At 35.3% G+C, this 22,975-nt stretch overlaps 1 protein-coding gene across 10 annotated transcripts; it reads left to right on the top strand.

Moving 5' to 3' along the window:
• Positions 1 to 14,162: 14,162 nt before the first annotated feature.
• Positions 14,163 to 21,034, top strand: LOC147536902 (U-box domain-containing protein 35-like). Of its 10 annotated transcripts, none has more exons than XM_086640305.1 (11): positions 14,325 to 14,596; positions 14,821 to 14,881; positions 15,687 to 15,910; positions 16,226 to 16,347; positions 16,434 to 16,555; positions 17,280 to 17,578; positions 17,717 to 18,021; positions 18,696 to 18,797; positions 18,892 to 19,320; positions 19,446 to 20,198; positions 20,627 to 21,034. In XM_086640305.1, the coding sequence occupies exons 3-11, from the start codon at positions 15,718 to 15,720 to the stop codon at positions 20,807 to 20,809; spliced, it is 2,508 nt and encodes an 835-aa protein (XP_086496431.1). In that variant the 5' UTR covers positions 14,325 to 14,596; positions 14,821 to 14,881; positions 15,687 to 15,717; the 3' UTR covers positions 20,810 to 21,034. The 10 variants fall into 10 exon arrangements, with proteins under 10 accessions (XP_086496439.1, XP_086496438.1, XP_086496431.1 ...); XM_086640310.1 differs by having other exon boundaries at positions 14,397 to 14,596; positions 14,851 to 14,881; XM_086640308.1 differs by having other exon boundaries at positions 14,461 to 14,709.
• The last annotated feature ends 1,941 nt before the right edge of the window (positions 21,035 to 22,975 follow it).

Here is a 22,975-nt window from a genome sequence, read left to right as displayed (position 1 = left end):
TCCTGGTGCCTTTACCTAAACGGGTCAAAATAGGGCCACGGACAATAGACTGTATTTTCATTGGATATGCAAAAAAAAGTAGTGCATACAGATTCTTGGTTCACAAGTCTGATATAGAAGATATACATGTAAATACAATCATAAAATCACGGGATGCTGAATTCTTTGAAAATATATTTCCATATAAATCTAGATCAGATGACAAATCTTTAAAAAGAGACAGAAACGAAGAAATACAGAAATCTCTAAAAGAGATAAAAACCTAGTAGAGGAAAAGTCGGTTGAACCTCAAAAGAGTAAAAAGGCAAAGATAGAAAAAAAACCTTTTGTCCCAATTTTCTAACTTATATGTTAGAAAGTGAGCCTCAGACATATAGAGAAGTTATGTCAACTCCAGAAGCTCCTTTTTGGAAAGAGGCAGTGAATAGTGAGATTGAGTCCATCATAAATAACCACACATGGGAGTTAGTAGATCTCCCTATAGGTTGCAAACCATTAGGTTGAAAATGGATCTTCAAAAAGAAATTGAAGACAGATGGATCAATCGATAAGTATAAAGCCAGACTTGTGGCTCAAGGATTCAGACAGAGAGAAGGTCTAGATTATTTCGACACTTACTCTCCTGTTACTCGAATCACGTCAATAAGATTGCTAATTGCGATAGCATCTATGCACAATCTAGAAATACATCAGATGGATGTAAAGACAGCTTTCTTGAATGGACAACTGCAAGAAGAGATCTATATGACTTAACCAGAAGGATTTGTGATACCCGACCAAGAAAAGAAAGTTTGTAAGTTAGTAAAGTCGCTTTATGGTTTAAAGCAGGCTCCTAAGCAGTGACACTTGAAATTTGATCAAGCAATGTTATCAAATGGGTTCAAAATAAATGAGTGTGACAAGTGCGTCTACACTAAGATTACTGTTAAAGGATGTCCTATGTCTGTACGTAGACGATATGTTTATTACGGGAGATAATATAGATGTCATAAAAACAACTAAGCAAATGTTGTCGAAGAATTTCGACATGAAAGACTTAGGTAGAGCTGAAGTCATTCTCAGAATAAAAATCTCTAGAAGCTCTTCTGGATAAAATTATCTCAGACTCACTACGTTGAGAAAATCCTAGAAAATTTAGCAAGAATGATAAGAGTTTGGCTCGGACGCCGATAGATCCGACCGTGCATTTGATGAAAAATCGTGGTCAAGGAGCAAACCAGTTAAGGTACTCACAGATTATCAGAATTCTGATGTACTTGATGAATTGTACACGTCCAGACATAGCCTATTCTGTTAGCAAATTGAGTAGGTTTACTAGCAATCCGAGTAAAGAACATTGAACTGCTATAGTAAGGGTACTCAGATAGTAATTGAGACAGACTAAAGAGTATGAGCTATTCTATACTAAATATCCTGAATTATTAGAAGGATATGCGGATGCCAACTGGAGATCCCAAGATGTAGGTTCAACAGGAAAACTGAAGTTATATACTGACTCGAACGGAACACTTAAACAAATTTATCTCTTACCCATTCCTGGGATGAAACCAGTGTTGCCTGTAATGAGAGGTTAAGCGTTAAGCTTTTAATGAATCTGATTCTAACATGAGGTATAGCAGGATACCTTATTACGGATAACCTATATGTGTGTGAACTGATGTCGGTTCTATGAGAAGATCGTAATGGTCGACTTCTCTAGAGCACACATGAAAACCAGGTTGTTCAGGGCCGAAATGAACACAACTGAAAACTTTTGAAAGTAAGGAACTAGCTGTTTGATAGTTACTCGTTGGTTTACAACTCATTTGACCCAGTTCAAGACATAGTTCACTAAGGTCTTTGTAAACCCGATGGCTACTCACTACGGAAGATTCAAAGCCGCAAGCTATCTATCTTGATACAGTGAAATCCTGCCTCTAACCTCTGTTAAGTGTCAGTGTGTCATTTTAGTAAGTCTGCATGATAGGAAATCTCAAATATTCATTCATGTGGGGGATTGTTGGAATCAGGGCCATTTCGGATTGGTTCAAATTTTCAAACATAGAAACGAAGCACGAGCTCTTAAGTTTAGAGCCAAGAATCACTCAAAACCGATTCCGGATGAATAAGATATTCAAGTCTGAAGTTTAGACGAAGTTTGGTTAAGTTATGGACCAAATGGCAATAAGGAAAAGTTAGTTTGGAGCCATTTGCGCGAAGAGAACATGTCCAGATCAAACGATTGGCGTTATGTCTGCGCAAAAGGCCAGATCCAATGGCTCACGATAAGCCTGTGTCGGGCATGAGGTGGGATATCTCCCGAACCTCAATTTGACGGCCATCCAACCCTTGTGTTGGGCATGATTCGGGTAGATCTAACGGAGGGCGTTTCCTTTGCGCTTTTGTGCGCGATCTAACGGTCCAAATCACAGCCGACATGACCTATTGCTAAATAAGTGAAACGATACTTTGCTTTCACAACAGATGCGTCCCTAAACCCAACAGAAGTGTCTCTAATGAATGTATCTTTTCGAAACCTATTTATAGGAACCAAATGAACTCCAAATTTCATTCTGTTTTTTCTAGAGCATCAAGCATTATTAGAAATTCATTTCAGAGAGTTTATGAAGATCATTTGATAGAGTATTCAAGGAGTTTCATAAGAAACAAGTTTGGTCCATTCGCATTAAGTCAGAGGTTAGTATACTTTTAAGTTCGACTGCTTTTTTATTCGAAGTACCATTGAATCGAAAGGTTAATCGTTGTATCCTGTGAGACAAATGCCGGTAGTTGTTTGGTACTATACATGGCGTCAATTGTGTCAAGGAAAGAAGAATACCTCGCCTCGATTAAAAATCTTCTTCTTATCCTCCGATTTTTCTTTTTCTTTTTAGTCTATCTGATTTCTTAATCAAAGACATTTTAAGTTTTTCAAATCAAAAGTGTGTTGATTTTAAAGTAATAAATCAATAAACACAGAAGGAATACAATTCCTCTTTCCGATCTTAAATCGATAGTGAGATTCGACTACGAATCATCTGTTCTGGATAACAGACATTATCGGTTAGAAATACGAAAGATATTGAGTTGTTCTATTCCTTAATTTTTATTCATTAATTTTGAAAGTAAGTGGTTTTGATTGATTTATAAATAAAATCAAAGTAGTAACCAGTTTCACCAGTGATCCGGTTAGAGACTCGTTGAGTCAACTCCTTGAATTGGTACACCGAAACCAACAACATAGATCACAGTGACACATAACATCTTGTTTTTAGAGAGCGCGTGAGAAGAGACATTAATAAAATAAAAGGACATTTTATTCATTCAATAATTTCTGCCTTAACAACAGAAAATCAAAATTGATTCTGTAAAATTCAAAGATTTGTTTAAAGATTCTGAAATTGTGAAAATCATACTACTCTCAATGGAGTTAATCTGATTAGTCATACCTTCACTTAGGGGTGGGAAAAAGATCTGGAAGATCACTATCCGACCCGTTCGACCGAGATAAAAAGTGTTCATGGACACCTGATGGTCATAACGGTCAGCGTCCGTCCAGCCCGAAAGAATTGGCGGACGGTCACGGTCAAAATTCTATGTCGAATGACCGACCGCTAACCGGCCGACCAATATAGACCGTCCAAATAACCAACCGGTACGAGTGACCTAATAGGTTGACCGACTAAATTGTCTCATTTTTAGAAGTTGACCGTTGAATTTTATAGACATATGAATATATGATGGTCATTGGCTATAGTCATATAGTTCTCTGGAAGACCAAACATTAGTACATGGCTTAATTATATCTTGTCAAATGATCAACTGTGTTTTTTCTTTTTTATATTTACTTTTGATTTTTTGGTTAAACATCTTCATTTGTAAGTAATTTTGTTTGTGGTAATAAAAATAAAGTTCTGAATTTAAGTAAATTTTAGTGGAAAGCCCGGACCGAGACCGTCTGGTGTCCGACTGGCCCGGTAAAATAAACGGTCTTGGACGGTCAATGGACAAAGAATTCTTAAGAGTGACCGTCTGAGTCCGCCCGAGTAAATAGGTGGTCACCAACAGTTTATGTCCGAGTCGACCGGTTCGATGAAGTTAGAATCCGGTACCGACCGATCCGGACCGATTCCCACCCCTACCTTCACTTATCGACACTTCTTTGCGATTTGAAACAATAGTATTTCACTTTCTCCATATTATTAGTTCATATTAATCAATACCCTACTTCTTGCATGCACTTATCAGCAAGCTAATCTAGTCCAAGATTCAAAAAATATGAAAATTTCTTAAGCTTCCAATGTATTCTTGATACTGCTTCAAATGGAGGTAATCAAATTAAAATCTTATCTTCACCTTTAAACTTCTTTGTTATCTAAAACAAAATATAACCATCAATCGAACAATTATTTCTGACTCAACAAAATCAACTGATTCTGTAAAACTCTAAAATTTGCTTAAAGATTCTGAAAATATGAAAATTGATACTGTTTCCAATGGAGTTAATCTAATTAATTACACCTTTTGCATATTAATATAATCTGAGAAAATTATGAATAAAAAATAAAAATAAAATAAAACTCCTTGAATTCATATTAATCAATACCCCACTTCTTGCATGCTCTTATGAAGAAGCTAATCTTGTCCAAGATTCAACATATATGAAAAGTTCTTAAGCCTAGTGTAGATACAGCTTTAAATGGAGTTAATCTGATTAAAATCATACCTTCACCTTTCTACACTTCTTTGCTATGTGAAACAAAATATAACCATCAACCAAACTGAAAGAGATTTGTTAGTCGGTTGATTGGAAGTTCTGCCAATCATACATGGAAGTATCACATGTCCTATAGAGTTCAAGATTTAGAAAAAAAAAATTGCTAGGAAGGGATTGCCAAAAAAATCTTGAAGCAGAGTGGATAGACTTTGTGATAGATTGGAACTTTCCTCCCCACACACAAAATGATTAGACCTTTGATAGATTGGAAGACCTTGTGATAGATTGGAACTTTCCTCCCCACACACAAAATGATTAGACCTTGTGATAGATTGGAACTTTCCTCCCCACACACAAAATGATTCTGCATATTAAAATAAAATATAATAAAACTCCTTGAATTCATATTAATTAATACCCCACTACTTGCATGGACATTCGAGAAAGCTAATTTTGTCCAAAATTAAAAAAAATGAAAATTTCTTAAGCTTCCAATGTATTCTTGATACTGCTTCAAATGTAGCTAATCAAATTAAAATCTTACCTTCACCTTTCTAAACTTCTTTGTTATCTGAAACAAAATATAACTATCAATCGAACAATTATTTCTGACTCAACAAAATCAATTGATTTTGTAAAACTCTAAAATTTGCTTAAATATTCAGAAAAAAATGAAAACTGATACTGTTTCCAATGGAGTGAAATTGATCAATCACACCTTCTGCATATTGATATAATCTGAGAAAATTATAAAAATAAAAATAAAAAATAAAACTCCTTGAATTCATATTAATCAATACCCCAATTCTTGCATGCTCTTATCAGGAATCTAATCTTGTCCAAGATTCAAAAAATATGAAAAATTCTTAAGCTTCCAATGTATTCTTGATACTACTTCAATGGAGTTAATCTGACTTCTTTGCTATCTCAAACAAAATATAACCATCAACCAAACTGAAAAGAATTTGTTGATTGGTTGATCGGAAGTTCTGCCAATCATATATCGAAGTATCAAGATTTAGAAAAAAAAAAATTGGCTAGGAAGGGATTGTCAAGAAAATCTTGAAGCAGAGTGGGTAGACCTTGTGATAGATTGGAACTTTTCTCCCCACACACAAAATGATTATGCAAGCGACGTTATCTAATTCTTGAACTATAGAAGGAGGGATTTTGATTTCCAATCCAATCTTGAGGACAAAGAGGAACCTCTCGTATTCTTTACCACCAACATCTATACCTCCGTCAATATTAGAATTTCACTTTCTGCATATTAAAATAAAATATAATAAAACTCCTTGAATTCATATTAATCAATACCCCACTTCTTGCATGCACTTATCAGGAAGCTTCCAATGCATTCTTGATACTGCTTCAAATGGAGTTAATCTGATTAAAATCATACCTTCACCTTTCCACACTCCTTTGCTATCTGAAACATAATATAACCATCAACCAAACAATTATTTCTGACTCAACAGTAGAAAATCAAAATTGATTTCGTAGTTCCAAAATTTGCTAAAGATTTTGAAGGAGGAGAAACAATTATTACCTATTTAAAGGAAAAGAGAGCGAAGGTATAAGACAACGGTTCCATTAGTAATATTATCATTCTTTAACCAAGTAACAGATTATTGATAACTTCCAACTTATTATTTTTTGGGTCCGGCTATAGACACCCGCCCAAATCGCTGATCACCTCCCAGAAAGGAGATTGACTAAGGACATTCTCCTTTGAACATATACTTTCCTTTCGACCCCTTTCTTTGTTATCCTTATTTTTATTTTTGTTTTGTACCTAAAGACAACAAAAAGTAAGAAATTACGAAAATAAAAGAAAGCAAAAAACGTCTAAGGAAGCAAATAACACTAAACTAATGAACAAAACAAATAAACGATGTCCAAACTACTAGACCTATCCCCCCCAGCGGCGCCAAAAACTTGATGCACCTGAAACGTTGCAAACCCCAAGCGAAGGTGTCAAGTAATACCCGACAAGACCGGGCTCGATCTACGGAGATAGGAAAGTGACTCGGATATCGAAAGGTCTTATCCAAGTCTAGATGTCACTAGCTAACTTTGAGTAAAAGGATAGGAACAAGATAAACGGGGTTTTTTTATAATCGGAAGAGATAAAATTAAAATAAAGGGCAAGAAATTAAACGGAATCGAGAGTTCAAGAGAAGAGTTTTAGAGAACAAGAGTCGGGAGACAAACAAGTGAAAGAGGTGTCGAAGCCCGGAAATCCGTAATGATAAACCTACAACTATGTGGTCCGATCTAATGTGGTTTGGACAATCTGAGGGAAATGCTGCGCCTTACGAGCTTTTCAGTCAAATTTGATTGATTGGAGTCAACAAAGCAGAACAAAAATTTGGGGGGCGTATAGAGGCGCTTTTAGGGCAAAAAGTGGGGTGCATTTCAAAATGAATCTTGTAGAAACAATTATGCATTGTAAAGGTCCAAAATCTAAAAACAAGACTATTTCTAGACCACGCGCTCAAATATAAAATTTCGACCTAGTTCTTCGCTGGCTCTCTTCTCTACTTATTGAAACCAAGTTGGCTTCCTCTCAGTTCAGTTTGACAATTTGAACATGGATTCGTTTTTAGGGAAGATTAATGTAGAAACCCCTAAATTTGAAGTAATTAAATACAATCGAAGTTCGACTCTTAAGATAGATGTCTCTTAGCACTACGTATATCCGGAGATCATATGTAGTCAAACAAACGTCCAAATAGGTTAACCCTAGTCATCGAGGATGTTGTTTAGTCACCTAACTATGTGAAGTGCATGCCAAGACACATGAAATTATGACTTAGACTATGACCGATATCGAATACTTTGCTTCATCTAGTAACTATGTGAGTTGCATGACAAGACACATGATTATGATTGAAACGATAATCGAAATAAACGAACATCGAGTCTTAGTCAAAGCATTAAATCGTAACACACATAATCATAAAATTCATCGCAATTTCATCCCACAAACGACACGCTAGAGTTAGCTAAACATAGCGAATAAGTAATAAATGAAAAGAAGATGATGAGAGAAACCCCCTTTATCGATGTGGTGCGAGGCTAAGATCGTTGAAAAATGTGAATCTTTAAGGTGCAACCGCTATCCCCTTTGGAAATTCTGGAGTTCCTTTTAGAAATGCAAAATGGGTGTCCTTCAGTAAAAAATCAGGGTTCCCTATAGCAATCAGCATCATCTTCTCCAGTTTTCGTCTTCCCTAAATTTTGGAGAAGTAAGTGAGGTATGTGGAAGTGGGGCGACCTTAATCCCAAAATATGAGCGGGGGGGTGAGGGGGGGGGGGGGGGGGGTAAAAGTGTGTCTTATACTTTCCCAACCTAAGCCCGAATCTCATCCAAGATTCGGGACATAAAATATTTTAACTATCCAAATAACTTGGGATACAAAAGTTCATTTGAAGAAACTTTCCCTACGAAATATACAAGATCGGCAATAAGATCTATGAAAAATACGAAATATATTCAAACAAAGAAACTTTTCCTACTACGACTACAAAATAATAGTTTCATCCTAAGTCGGTGGTTCTTCGTTGCCTCATAGAGTTGTTTATCAATTGTCGGTTAAACGATCCTACAGAAAGTAACATGTCCGTCCTAAACTAAGGAGTTGCAATCTAGAAACTCACACTTTCAACTCAATTCTTTAACTGCAAGAATGTCTTACTGACTTGAGCGTCGAAGAAGTTTTGTAGTTCTTTGCAGGTTTTGCCCCCAAACTACGAGGACTAGTTCAAGATTAGAAGCAACAATCTCTTTATCCTAAATGATACCGTAAAGTCAAATTTAGGCATCATCAATGTAATTTTTTGGCATATATTGCGAAGTGTTAAATGACGATTATATAATAATCGGAGATATGATAAACATGAAGTAAAGACACGATATTTAACGTGGTTCGGTCGGATACTCAAGACCTACATCCACGGAGAAATTACTTCTTTATTAATAATTCACCACATACAATTGTATGTGGGTTTGATCGGTTACATTGGTCAGACATAACTCGATGAGTTTGAATCCTAGAACCCTCTCCTATTTATAGATGACTTAGGGTTTAGGGTTTCCTAGTTTCTGATTACTAAACTAGGAAATAATACAAAATCTATCTAATATTACCATTAGATAGTTACAAGAGATATTCTGAATATAAGAAACTAAATCTTCACATATCTTCAATATATCTTCAAATATCTTCAATATTCTGAATTCTTCTTGATCGTCGGATCTCGTCTTCTCGATCCGTCACGTACATACACGTATATTATTTCTGCAACTTATCTTGACCGCCGGATCTTCTATTTTCGATCCGTCTTATGTAACGTATCCTATTACCCCCCCCCCCCCCCCCCCCCCCCCGCAAGTTGGAGCACGTAAATTTTGAAGTGTCCGACTTGGAGAGAGAAAAAAGAATTACTTCTTAATTCGTCGTATTCGTCTTCTTGCAACTCTTAGATTGTGGATGCGTTGGAAGATGATTGAACGATGATTAAGTCACAACCAAAAGGTTGGTAGTTGCGGTCAAAAAATTGATCGAAAATCAATGACAACGAAACTACATGTATTTTTCTCATGTATGTAAAGTTGGTCATTGTATGAAGAAAATGTCAACAACTAAAAGGTTGTGATGATCAATATCTTGTCGTATAAAAAAGTCAAGTATGAACTTTAGGAGTGACAACAAAATAATGTTGTTTTGTTTAAAATCGACAAGAAATCATTGTCGGAATACCAAAAAATATTGGAGAAGGATCAACCAAAACGATTGTCGACATGAAATTCATTGCCAAAAAAGGCAAGATCGCGAATATAATTCCGGAATGGAAAATAGAGATATTTTATTCGTGGAAGAGATATTCTATTAGGTGAAAAAAGATTCCAAAATATAATTTGGTAGGAAAATTCGAAAATAGAATTGGAAGAAAGAAAATAATCATTAGAAATATATGATTATGAAAATTTCGCGGGTTGAATTCCGGAATTAAAATCCAAAATAGGAATTCTTTCTCCATTGAAGGGAAAGTCCAAAATTTTGGTAGAGAAATAAAATCGTCATAAACACAGTATGACTTTGGAAATATCACGGGTATATCCGGAAAAAAATAGATAAAATAATCTATTTTAGTGTCACAAATAGAAGTGAAAGGTGACAAAAAAGTTGTGTCACAACTAGAAATAGTTGGATATAGGTGACACTAGAAGTCGGTCACAAAATAATTTTCCAACAATGAAATTGTGGTAAAAGTTTGTCACACAAAACTGTGTATGGTTGCGACAAATTGTGGAAATAACTAATTCGTCGCAAAACTGTAACATTAGTGACAGTAGAAAATTGTGTCACAACTATGAATAGTTGGATATAAGTGACATTAGAAGTCTCTCACAATATAAATTTCCGACAGATAAACTGTGGCAAAGCAATCTGTCACAAAATAGTGGGATGAGAAACTGTCACAAATACTTAATTTGGGGAAATTTAGGAACTTCTATATTAGGGTTTACCCAAATTGAGAAATTTCTCAAAATCGGGTTTCCCAAATCAGAAGGTAATTGAAAAAAAACCATATCTAATCGATAGTAGGTTGCTAGAATAGATTTAAATCCAGCTAATTTGAGCCAATGTCAAGGTTCATCAATGGTGGTATATGTCTAGAGAGAGAAAGCTCTAGAAGTAATAAGTTTCGGATTTGGAAATCAATCATAGATAATCGGTTGATAAGAGGTGAAATGGCCGATTAAGGCTTATTCATCGCAGCCGACAAAGAAATCTAGAGAGAGAGTGATCGGTGGTGATATAAAACCGATGAGAAAACACTCTATTCTTCACCAAATGTAAAAGTAATCATTGGTGGTTGGTCCAAATCGATGGAAGCAACAGGTACGAAAATACATATTGTCCAAAACGATGTAAATGATCGATAGGTGATGAAAAACTCGCCGAAAAATACAGGGATGAAACCTATGTTTGCTGTCACGGGAAGATGAAGAAATAGCTCGGGTCAACGGCATTTGGCTTCGGTCAACAAAGTCAAAAGCAAATGTGGGTCAACGGAGTTTAAAAAAAACGGGTTATGCTCTTCCAGGAATGGGATAAAAGAAAACCAAATCTGACGGTTTGGTTCTGAATTTTGTATATTCGAATTCAGACCTAATGTAGGTCTAAAAAAATAAAAATAAAATCGAAAAATTTAGAAGAAAAATCAAATATTAATAGGGAAGTTACCTTTGTTGAAGAGGAAACAATTGATGCGTCTTTGATAAACTTTCATAAACTCCAATAAATCAAATAAATAATATCTTCTTTCCTATTCTCGTACAAAAAATATCTTTTTTTTTTTTTATTCACTTGATTTTCCCGTCTTAACTATGAAACATAATCACAAGAATAATCTTGGAAAAGTTAAACAAATCGACAAAGCGATCGAATAATGTAATCACAACTAAAAAGAATAGTTGGAATTTTGACACAACAATACAGAAATTGTTGGGAAAAGCGGAAGCTAAAACACGAACAAATAACCTGCTCATGATACCATGTTAAATTACGATTATATAATAATCGGAGATATGATAAACATGAAGTAAAGACACGATATTTAACGTGGTTCGGTCGGATACTCAAGACCTACATCCACGGAGAAATTACTTCGTTATTAATAATTCACCACATACAATTGTATGTGGGTTTGATCGGTTACATTGGTCAGACATAACTCGATGAGTTTGAATCCTAGAACCCTCTCCTATTTATAGATGACTTAGGGTTTAGGGTTTCCTAGTTTCTGATTACTAAACTAGGAAATAATACAAAATCTATCTAATATTACCATTAGATAGTTACAAGAGATATTCTGAATATAAGAAACTAAATCTTCACATATCTTCAATATATCTTTAAATATCTTCAATATTCTGAATTCTTCTTGATCGTCGGATCTCGTCTTCTCGGTCCGTCACGTACATACACGTATATTATTTCTACAACTTATCTTGACCGCCAGATCTTCTATTTTCGATCCGTCTTATGTAACGTATCCTATTACGAAAATAAAACGTTTTTTCGTTGTTGCATTTTGTTTATCTTTTGTAATTTTTTATCTTATAGTTTTTATTACTTTTATCCAAATTTGATATTAATACTTTATGAAGTCTTCGTTACTTTGATAATGGTGAAAGATGTTGATGATAGATGGTGATGGTGGTGGAAGATGGTGGCTGAAGATGATTGAGATAAAAGTGAGAGTACAAGTGAACGGTAATTGTCCGACGATCAACAGACATTGACAAAGAAAAGAAAAAGAAACAGTAAAATGAAAATGATATACAGAAATGACACAAAAACAATATTAGAATGTGCCACAAAATACAATATTAGAATGTGCCACAAAATAGGTGTCTGAAAAAGAAATTTGAACATCTAAAAGAAGTCCAAAACTATAAACTAGTCACAAATTGGAGACTAGAAAATATGGCAGTAGAAAGCTCAACAATTTGAGGTGCATGTCAAATGAAAGACACTAATAATGCTTATTGGGCAAAGTTGCGGGCCCGACCTCGCCAAACTAGGTTTAAATAGTCTTGGGCCGAGTTAGCTTATAACTTGGTCCAGCCCGGTGCCGGGACTTGAAATGTCAAATCTGAGTCGGTCCGATCTAGCTCGCGGGTTCAATACCAGGCTGGGCAGGATGAATCCAGGTCGGGTCGATTTGTGACTAATTTGTTGTTTGATCCTAAATTGTGTTTAGACTTGTGTTTTGTCCAACTATGGTCTCCAACTTTCTTTCCTTGGTCCTTAATTGAATGCCACAGATATTCATCTATTTTGAAATGTCTACCAAAGTCCATATTGACTACCTCCTCATAAGATCGGGTGCTAATAAGTTTTGTGGCACCTATAGAATTTAAAGTTTTGGGCGACCTTCTAATAAGTCAACCCACTAAAAGTGTAATAGCAATAGCATTTTGCGCGCCTGCTTTAAAGGTCCCCCTTTTAAATAAGATACTAGCAAAATCAGGTCCTAGGCCGTCCCAATTACAGTACTAGTTTCCTTTTTTGAGATTGGACTTCAAAAGTTTGATACGTCATGATTACCATATGCAATACATCATATATTTCGATGAGCACTGTCACAACCAATTAAGACATCTTGAACCCCAAAGGTCATATTAAGACCATCGCTCGAAATCTCATATGTTCCTTACCCCTACTTTAATTAGGCCGCGGCTTTGGGGAATAAAGAAAATTCTCCGGAGAATAAAGATTTTTCTTAAAACTAGTCAAAGAAGATTGGCTTTTTATGTTTCTTTTTATTGCTAAGGGGCTTCCAAATTTAGAAGATGCTATAAAAAAGGCTCTTCCATCTCATCACCTCTCTCTGCCACCTAAGAGCATCTCCAATGCAAAACTCAATCTTAGAAACTCGGAGTGCCACATAGGATTTTCTGAGTTTTTCTTAAAAAATCATCTCCAATGCAAAACTCAACTAAGATCTCAAAGATGATGTGTCGAGAGTGGAATAGAGATATCTCAAGAGGACACTCTATTTTCAGAGTGTCCTCTTGAGATATCTCTAATTGTCCAACTCATCAATATTTAAATTTCAACCAATAGAAATCAAGTCTTCGTATATTTCCAAAATAACTAATTATTTTTTTACAAAAATAACCATGACACGTAAGTAAAATAAAAGAGTTTAGAGTGTTGCATTGGAGACATACAAGAATTGAGGATCTCTATTTTCGACACCTAGGAGTGAGAATCTCAATTGGAACTTGACAAATAGGACGAATAGAGATTTTTTTGAGTTTTGCATTGGAGATGCTCTAACCTTCTCGCCACCTCATCATCATCTTCCTGGCGAAGGTCGCGGCCGGCAAATTTTCCGGCCGGCGACCTTCAAACATAAAAAAAAAAAAAAAAAAATTTATCTTTTTCCTCTCTCTAAATTTTTTTTTTTCTCAAAATCACTCTTCTCTCTCTTTCTAGATCTGGTGAACCAGATCTGGTTCACCAGATCTAGAGAGAGAGAGAAGAGTGATTGTGAGAAAGAAAGAAAAAAAAATTAGAGAGAGAAAGAGGAGAGAGGAAAAAGATAAATTTTTTTTTTTATGTTTGAAGGTCGCCGGCCGGAAAATTGGCCGGTCAGCGACCTTCGCCGGAGAAGATGATGATGAGGTGGCGAGAAGGTTAGGTGGCAGAGATAGGTGATGAGATGGAGGAGAACTTTCAAAAAAAATGTATTTTATTTTCCCTATAAAAATTTATTCCCCGGAGAACTTTAAAAAAAATCTGGATTCCCTCGAGAATTTATTCCCCGGAGAATTTTCTTTATTTCCCAAAGCCGGGACCTTTATTTATTGACTAAATTGTACAAGATCATTAGATCAATCTTAATGATAAACTATTTTCACTTGGTGAGTTTTAAGAAGGATTGTCCAACTACTTCATCAAAGGGTGGTGCATTACAGAAGTAGTTTTTTAAGTTATTTTGGTCAACCTCTCGAGGTTTTAATGATGGTGGGGTTTAGTATCTTCCATATCTGTTTGATTCTTCTCCCTTTCTCTGAAATATAGTTTTCTACTTGGAAAGGGTCATCATCAATCATTAGTGCTGGAACCGTGGACGGCTAATACCAAGTCTTCTCCCGTCTCTATCTTCCTTCCTCTCTCTATGGAATTCCCAATGAAACACTCAAAAAGGTTATAAAAATCAAAGATCACAGTGCTACAGGAAAGGCCATGAGACACGCCTCTCTTACTCTCTAAGTTAAATTCTAAACTATTCAGAGTTTGTTGATTTTAGATTAGAATTTAGAACATTAAGAAAAAGGTATTATTGATAAGTAAAAGGGATTTGGAAGGACAAGTAAGTCCTTTACAAATATTATTAAAATTCAAAGCTTAAGTAATACTCTTATTACTACTTATTTTATTTGAAATTTTTGTTTTCAAATATGGATATTCCATTGAGTTTTCAAGGTACCCATTTCTTCCTACATGTACCATCATGTCTCTGTTTTTCTTAACTACCCAAATTCCTACTAAAACTTGAAGCACCCTCAATTAGGGTTTTAATTGGTTGTTGTGTAGTTTGATGTAGCTACTGTCATTTCTCTGCAGTTCTGGGTATTTGTCTAATTGTCTTATTAAGGTAACTCCCTATATTCTCTTCTTTCAATTTGATTTCATTCTATGTTTTCTTTGTTCCTTGAATTCAGTATTTTATTTTTTCAATTATGGAACATTGATTTTAATATAAATGAGACATTTTATTCCCTGATTTCTTTCCTCAATTGTTCTATGGATTACTCTTTCATGCAATTTTAGGTATATGGGGTGGTTACTGTTTCCTTTTTCTCTATCAGCAAACTTAGTTCTCCTGCCTTTTGGACTTCTGGGTATAGTTAAGATTTTGTTCTTTTGAATCTTACATGGGTTTTTTGTTTCAATCTCAGAAAGAAAAGAAATGGTGTGGATATGGTCTTATTTTCTACCTTTTCTTTTTTTCAGGTTCTGTTTTAGGTAGATTATAATTCTCTTCTTATAAGATTTTTGTAAGTCATGTTCAATATCTTTCTTAACAACAATTTTGAAAAAAAGTTTGTTGATTTTGGTACATATTTGAAATCTTAGTTTTTTCTTACTTGGGTTGAAATGGAATTCCTTTCTCATTTTGGATGTATAATGATCAATGAGTAGTCAAGTTTTCGGGTCTCTTAAGGCAAGTATCCGATCTGTCCCATAATTCTTCTTTTTGGCTATAAAGATTTGAGAAATCCTCTGGGTGAAATAGAGATGAACTTGATTTGATTTGAGACGAAATCTCAAATTTATCTTTGTTCTTCTATTTTGTTCTTCTTGTATGGTTTTCATGTTTACTATTTATTTTTACGCTTTTTCGGTTTCAGAAGATTATGAGGTGAGGAAACTAGTGTTGATGTCGTTTCTCTTTTCAGGTGACAAAGAACTTAGAGGAGGAAAGATAGAATGGAAGGAATTGAAAGAGTAGATCAAGTATCAACTCAATGTGCGTCGTCTGTGACAGTAGCTGTGGCCGTGAATATAAGTAGGAAAAGCAAGCATGCGATTATCTGGGCTTTGGAGAAGTTTGTTCCAGAGGGCGTAAAATCGTTCAAAATGTTACATGTTCGTGCAAATGTTAATTCAATTCCCACACCTAGTAAGTTTCCCACACGTTCGTAAAATCATTCAAAATGTTAGTTTGAATTGCTTTGCGCCCTCGAATAATTTGGTTAACTTTCAACTAAGAAAGTACACCTTGTTCATCAAATCCTATATGTTTCAAAGTTTTGCCAAAATTGGTAATTTAGAGTAACTATGTTGTTAATATAAAATGACAGCATTCTGAGTTGAATAACATTTTAGCCTTTTAGGAGACTTCATTCGGCCACTACGAAGAGATTCTAGTTTCCTTTGTTCAGCTCTCTTTAAAACCATCAGTTCTGTTTATTTGCTATATTTTGTTTTCTTGCAGTGGGAAATTACGTTCCAATTTCCGAAGTTCGAGAAGATGTAGCTTCTGCCTATAAGAAGGAAGTGGCATGGAAAACAAGTAGAATGCTCCAACCTTTCAAGCAAATGTTTGCTGAACAAAAGGTAAAGCTAGAAAGATAAAAAAAAGACTTAACCTACTCTAGGCAATACATATAATTGAACCTTATAATTCTTGATTCTACATACAGGTGGATGTGGAAATCGTGGTGATTGAAGCAGATGACTTGGCTGAAGCAATATCAAGAGAGGTTACAAACCGAACAATAAGTGAGCTCGTTATAGGTGCTTCATCCACTCACATGTTTTCAAGGTAACAAAATCATTGAATAAGCTATCTTTTTTGTAACTTGATCGATGGCCTTGATTAGTTGACTTTTGTGCTTGTTTAGACTTCTTGTAATCTCAAATTTTCAAATAGTAGCCCTTCTAACCGTTGAAAAATGGACAGTAAATTAGTCAAAGCTCCAAGAATGAGCACCCTTATGTTCTTGTTTTTTAAAATTTTATATAACTAATCACCGACATATTGCTCTATTATCCTTCGATTATTTTGTGGGGCTTGTTGTAGTCAACATGAGCAACATTCATTGTATTGACTTTCTCTTTGTGGGTTGCCATACTTCTTACCTACTTAATTCCTTTTTTAGTTTTGAATTCCTATGAAATTTGGTCAACCACAACTGTTCAAAAGATTTAACAGCAAGTAGGTTATAAATGTATTAGACACGCTCGTTACTCCGTCAGACTAGCGATGCATCACCATGGAAGAAACCATGGATACTCTAGTTTATATTTGGCCTCACTGGGTACTCATACTGACACTCAATTACCATGGAAGAAACCATGTAACTAACAAAGGTTGGTACTTAACTAAAAATATCTAAAAAATGAAAAACTTTTTAACTACGACAAAATATATGTGTGTACAGAGCTGATTTCACCGTACTGACCTTTCCGGTTTACTGTGTCCAAAACCCCGTACTGGTGTTCATTTTACATAATAATCCGTTTATTAATAAATAATGTATTCACAGGAAAACGAGGGGACATCTCAATTCATCAAGAATTTCAGAATGTGTCCCATGTTTCTGCACAATATATGTTGTTTCAAAAGGAAAATTGGTGTCTGTTCGTCCAGCTGATTCAGGGCCGGCTGGAACAGTTGCGGAAAGTAGTTGTATGGAATCTGCATCAGAGGCAAGGAAAGTACTCAAAGATGGCAATAGTGATGCCAAATCTATTTCAAAGAGAAGTGAAACCTTCAAAGGCGATACTAGCGATACAAGTAGTTCTACTGAAAGTTGCTCAAGTTACAATTTCGGTTCACAAACAGGTACACAAGCTTTCACTTTTTAGCTCGATCAAACAACTTAAGAATTACTTTCCAGTTATGTGGAAATCAATCTAAATTATCTCTCCCTAGACAAATTTCATATTTTCTTCGTCTGATATACTGCTGTAATATTTACAGACCATGGGTCAGCTGATACATACTCTCATTTCAACTATCCTTCGCTAGCAGCTCAGAGGTCTCAAGCGCTTTCAATAATTAACCAGGGTCAACTTAACAAAAAACCACCTATTCACCGTACTAGATACGACTCAATGAATAATGAGGACAAAAGGGATTCTAGGAGTTCCTATGGCGGTGCTTCAGACACGGGTAGAAGTTGGATCTCTGACTATAAAAGCTATCAAACAGACTATCCATCATCATATTCTGATCAACCATCAATGTCAGAGTTGCCACCAAAGTCTTCTTCATCAGAGGGCAAGGTAACATTAATGTACTATAGTTTTTCTCATCTAATTGCATATCACGGTTCCAAGCACGGTACTTGATATCAACATATATCAATCAAAATGGCTGTTATCTTTCCATTTTGGACTCAACCTTGTGGGGTATTTCTCTTACATTTTTCATTGTCTACATTTCTGACGAAATGACCAAATAACAAAATACTTCTACAAAGGTATACTACATTTCAGAAAAAAAGAGTAAGGAAATTAAACGTCTTGGAGTCTTTTGCAGTTTCTGGTAGAAAATTAGGAGGAAAACAACAAACAAAGGAGTAAGATATAAATAGTCGGAGTTTGCAATAGATGTAGAGATAGACGGAGAACTAAATAGATCTAAATAGACTAGCGCCATAGTCACCTTGTAAAAACTTACTCTCGTTTTAATTTCATCTTCATCGACAAAGTTTCTTCTTCTAACTAGCATATAAAATGAGATTACATCATTGTTTTTGTTGGGAACGGAATATTTGTGATGTGCAATATATCCTTTAACTTCTTTTTGTTTAAGTAGTACAAAAATTAATTTCGAACTTAAACTATTTTATTCTTTTTACTGGATGCTCATTGCATATAGTATAATCTGTTCATCATATGCATAATTAAATGTCATGTCTATTATGAAAAACTCTTGTCCTTGCACGTATCTGCAGGTGGACATTAATTTTGAGCTAGAAAGGCTGAGAATTGAAATCAGACATGTCCGAGGAATGTTTGCTGTAGCTCAAAATGAAACTATAAATGCTTCTCGCCAAGTAAGTCCGTATCACATAATGTTGTATAATTTTAACATAGTGGGTATGATCACATAGTGAGCTTTCCTCGTGCTTTGTATTTTCCTTTTATCAGCTTAAAAATTTAAGCAAACGGCGAGGAGAAGAATCAGCTAAGCTCAAAGAGATAAATGTAAGGGAAGAAAGAATGAGAGAGTTAGCAAGAGAAGAGAAGGAGAAACACGAAACTGTGAAAAAAGAACTTGTGCTTGTCATGGACTGTGCAAAGAGAGAAGCTTCGCGAAGGAAAGAAGCTGAAAGTAAAGCTGCTCGTGATTCACAAGAGAAAGAAAAGCTCGAGAGGGTAATGCATTATCCAGAAAAACAGTACCTGACTTTTCAATGGGAAGAAATCGTGTCAGCTACTTCATCTTTCTCTGATGACCTCAAGATTGGGAAGGGGGCGTTTGGGACGGTTTATAAGTGTACATTGCGTAATGTTACCGCGGCCGTGAAAGTTCTCCATTCGAACGAAGGTCAGAGGAACAAGGAATTTCAACAGGAGGTAAAATATCATTAGACTAATAATAGAGAGAGCTAAAGAATGCTCAAAATCAGCAAAGAATTCATTCTAATTTCTTTGTTCTTATCGAATTATTATTACCTAATTACCCCATTTATTTTTTATAGCTTGAAATCTTAAGCAAAATGCGTCATCCCCATTTGCTCCTTCTTCTTGGTGCATGTCCTGAGCAAGGTTGCCTAGTTTACGAGTACATGGAAAATGGTAATCTAGAAGATAGATTATTTCGGAAAAATAATACACCTCCAATTCCATGGTTTGAACGATATCGGATAGCTTGGGAGGTTGCATCTGCTCTACTTTTTCTACACAATTCGAAGCCAAAACCAATCATTCATCGTGATCTGAAGCCCGCAAATATCTTGCTCGATGGAAATCTTGTTAGCAAAATTGGAGATGTTGGTCTTTCAACTTGGCTTCCTAACGTAAATTCCCCGGCATCTGCCATTTACAGGGATAGTGGACTTGTTGGGACCTTGTGCTACATAGACCCTGAGTATCAGAGAAGTGGAGTCATTTCACCGAAGTCCGACGTTTATGCATTTGGAATGGTAATTCTACAACTGCTAACTGCAAAACCGGCTCTAGGACTAGCTTATAATGTGGAAACGGCTTTGGAAGATGGTAAATTTATGGAAATTTTGGATTCTGAGGCTGGAAATTGGCCGATCGAGGAAGTGAAACAACTAGCTGTACTAGGAATGAGTTGTGTGGAATTAAGTCTGAATAAGAGGCCTGATTTGGAATTCAAAGTTCTCCCAATTCTTGAAAGACTGAAAGGAGTTGCTGATAAGTTTCAAAATTCTGCTCCCTCTGTCCAATCTGCACCACCAAATCACTTTATATGTCCAATTCTGAAGGTTAGCTTCTTGCAAACATATCTGATTTGTATTGACACTAGTAAAAATTAGCTTCCAATTGTGCGACACGGCTTGCTCGCTTGGATTGGAACCTCGAGAAGCACAAACCAATCGAACTGAGCCACATCTACATTCTAGTGTATCAATACTATCTATTGTTGCAACAGTGTTTCCATATCGAGGTCAAGAATTTTGACCTCGCTATCATTTTCAGTGAAGGCCTCGTCGTTTTTTCAGCTTATGTATTGTTTTAAAATGTCACACTTTTCCAAAACCCCAAACCTATGAACAAGTCGGTCTTTGCTCTTACAGTTTTGGGTTGTTACAAATGTTTTCATTTCAATTACCGATTTTTAACAAATATTTGTAAGTTTTCGTGTTCATACGAAATAATTTGATGCGGAATATTTTTATCATTTTCTTCGCAGGATGTTATGGAGAACCCGTGTGTTGCTGCAGACGGGTATACATACGACCGTAAAGCTATAGAAAACTGGCTTAAACAAGACGAGAAATCGCCAGTCACAAATGTTTTGCTACCAAATAAGAATCTTACACCTAATTATTCTCTTCTTGCAGCAATAGTAGAGTGGAAATCAAGAACATACTAAATCCTGCTATTCTTGACTCCTATCTGATTCTTTAGACTCAGTCAAAGAGCACTTAATTTTTAACCTTAAATTCTTTATTCTTGTTGATTCCAGGATTTGCTTGTGTAGATTGAAATAGGGATACGGTTACTTTTTAGAGTGGGATGATTGTATAGAAAATAATATCATGTATAAACATGTTAGAAGCTTGAATGGTGAAAATACATGATATCAGCTTTCTGAACATATCACTTATCTTTTGTGTGCCAGAGTTATTTCTGTTGGTGAATTTTGGATGTGTAGAAATGCTAAACGGCCCAAAAAAAACAGGCCGGAGGCCGAAAGTCAACGTGGTCGGCGGCCATTGGACGGGCCGTGTTGAGACAGGAACGGCCTCTGGAATGAGAGCCGCACGCCTGCTTTCGGCCTGTGGGCAGCTCATTTTTTCGGGCCACTATCGGTCAAGTTATTTTTCCCGAAGCTCGTGAAGGGAAGATTTCTAAATCCTTTGGTTCTTGTTCTTATCTTGGGTTGGTTGCTTGCTTCATCTATATACTAGGGAACTGCTTTATTTGACTCGAATCTTCTCTATGAACATTATATAAAAATATATTCGAATTTTCTTTTTCTCCCTTGTATTAAATCTCATTCATTTTTTTATACTATGCTTAAATTTCCTATTTCTCTTGGAGAGGTGCCTGTTCAGCTCCAGGCTTCACATGAGATGAGAGTAGCAGTGGGAACGACCTAAGGTGCTTATATGAAAACAGAAGCTTTATAGACCGGTCAGTTTTTGGGCAAACGGAAAACAATTGATCTTCGTCGATTCTTGGAGGTCTTTAGGCGCCTATTGTTTAAGTAGAAGAAGAATGAACAACAAAGAAGAAAATGTATAGAAGTTTAGAGAGAAAATGAGTAACATTTGATTGAGAAAGAAATATGAAGGGAGAGTAAAGATTAAAGATTAAAGATTTGTGGATGAAGTTGGGACTTGGGAGAGTAGATAGAATTTTAAAAAGAAATTTAAACCATGATGAAGTACCGGGAAAATTTTAAAGGCCATACCCAAAAAAAAAAGATTTCAAACCCAAACATAATTTAAAATGTGTATCCGGGTCTTTTTGCTTTTGTCCATTTTACTTTTACTTTTGAATTATAAGACAACTACTTCCTCCACCACCCTTTGGTGTAACTCCCCTGTTAAACCCATGAAGTCGTGGGATCGAATCCCAGTGGAAGCGATTGCCACAAGATTTATCCTATGTAGTTTAGGCTATAAATAATGTAATAGTTTGTCGGGTTTAAGGCCTCTTTGTTGTCAGGCTTTGAGCCTCTTTCATTCTCAATTTAAATTAAGCGGTTATCGTGCTTATTACATCATGCATCAGTGTCTTGTAACGACTAACGTAGACCGTAGTTGAATTCTTAAAAAAAAAAAAACTATATTTTTCCTCCTTCATACCCAATTTTCCAAACCAAAAACTATATTTTTCACGTCTCTTCATCCAAATTAAGAAAAGATGAAGTCATATAGTCATCTTTATCACTTTGTTTCTCTTCGTTCTAGGTTTAAGCTTCTAACATCTTCAATGTAAAACTTTCAAAAAGGAAAAACTTAAAATGGTTTATGTGCTGAGCCTCAATTGAAATTCTTTTTCTTACATAGTATTATGGAGATCCTCAATTCAAAAGACATCTCCAATGCAAACACTCTAAAAATTTAAAAATTATTTAGATGTTATTTCTTTGTTGGATAGTTTTGTATTTAATATTGAGTAGATAATTGAGATCCACAAGAGAAATCTCAAATATTGAGTTTGTTCTTGAGAATCTTATAATTAAATGTTGTTACATCATCTTAAGACTCATATTGAGTTTTGCACTAGAGATAGTTTTTTTTTTTGTAAAAAACTAAAAAAAAAATCTTAAGTGACTCTTAGGTTTTTCAATTTGAGTCTTGTATTGGATATGCTTTACCTATGTGTTCTTTCTTACCTCTATTAATGGATTTATTTTCATGTTTCTACTTTGTTTCTTACCTTTTTGATATTAAACTCTATTTGCTTAATATTTACGAATTTGTTTCATAATTTTTTGTAAAGAACATCATCTGTATTTAGTTGTATTTCAGTGAGGTAAACATGAGGTTCTCGTAAAATACACTAAAGTACAAATCTTAGTCGATTT

The sequence above is a fragment of the Eschscholzia californica genome, unplaced genomic scaffold (genome assembly GCF_041429995.1).
Source record: "Eschscholzia californica isolate CP2 unplaced genomic scaffold, dmEscCali1.0.p SCAF_5, whole genome shotgun sequence".
Classification (NCBI taxonomy): domain Eukaryota; kingdom Viridiplantae; phylum Streptophyta; class Magnoliopsida; order Ranunculales; family Papaveraceae; genus Eschscholzia; species Eschscholzia californica.
The sequence above is the reverse complement of the archived record's forward strand: the minus strand, read 5'-3'. Positions and strand labels throughout refer to the sequence as shown.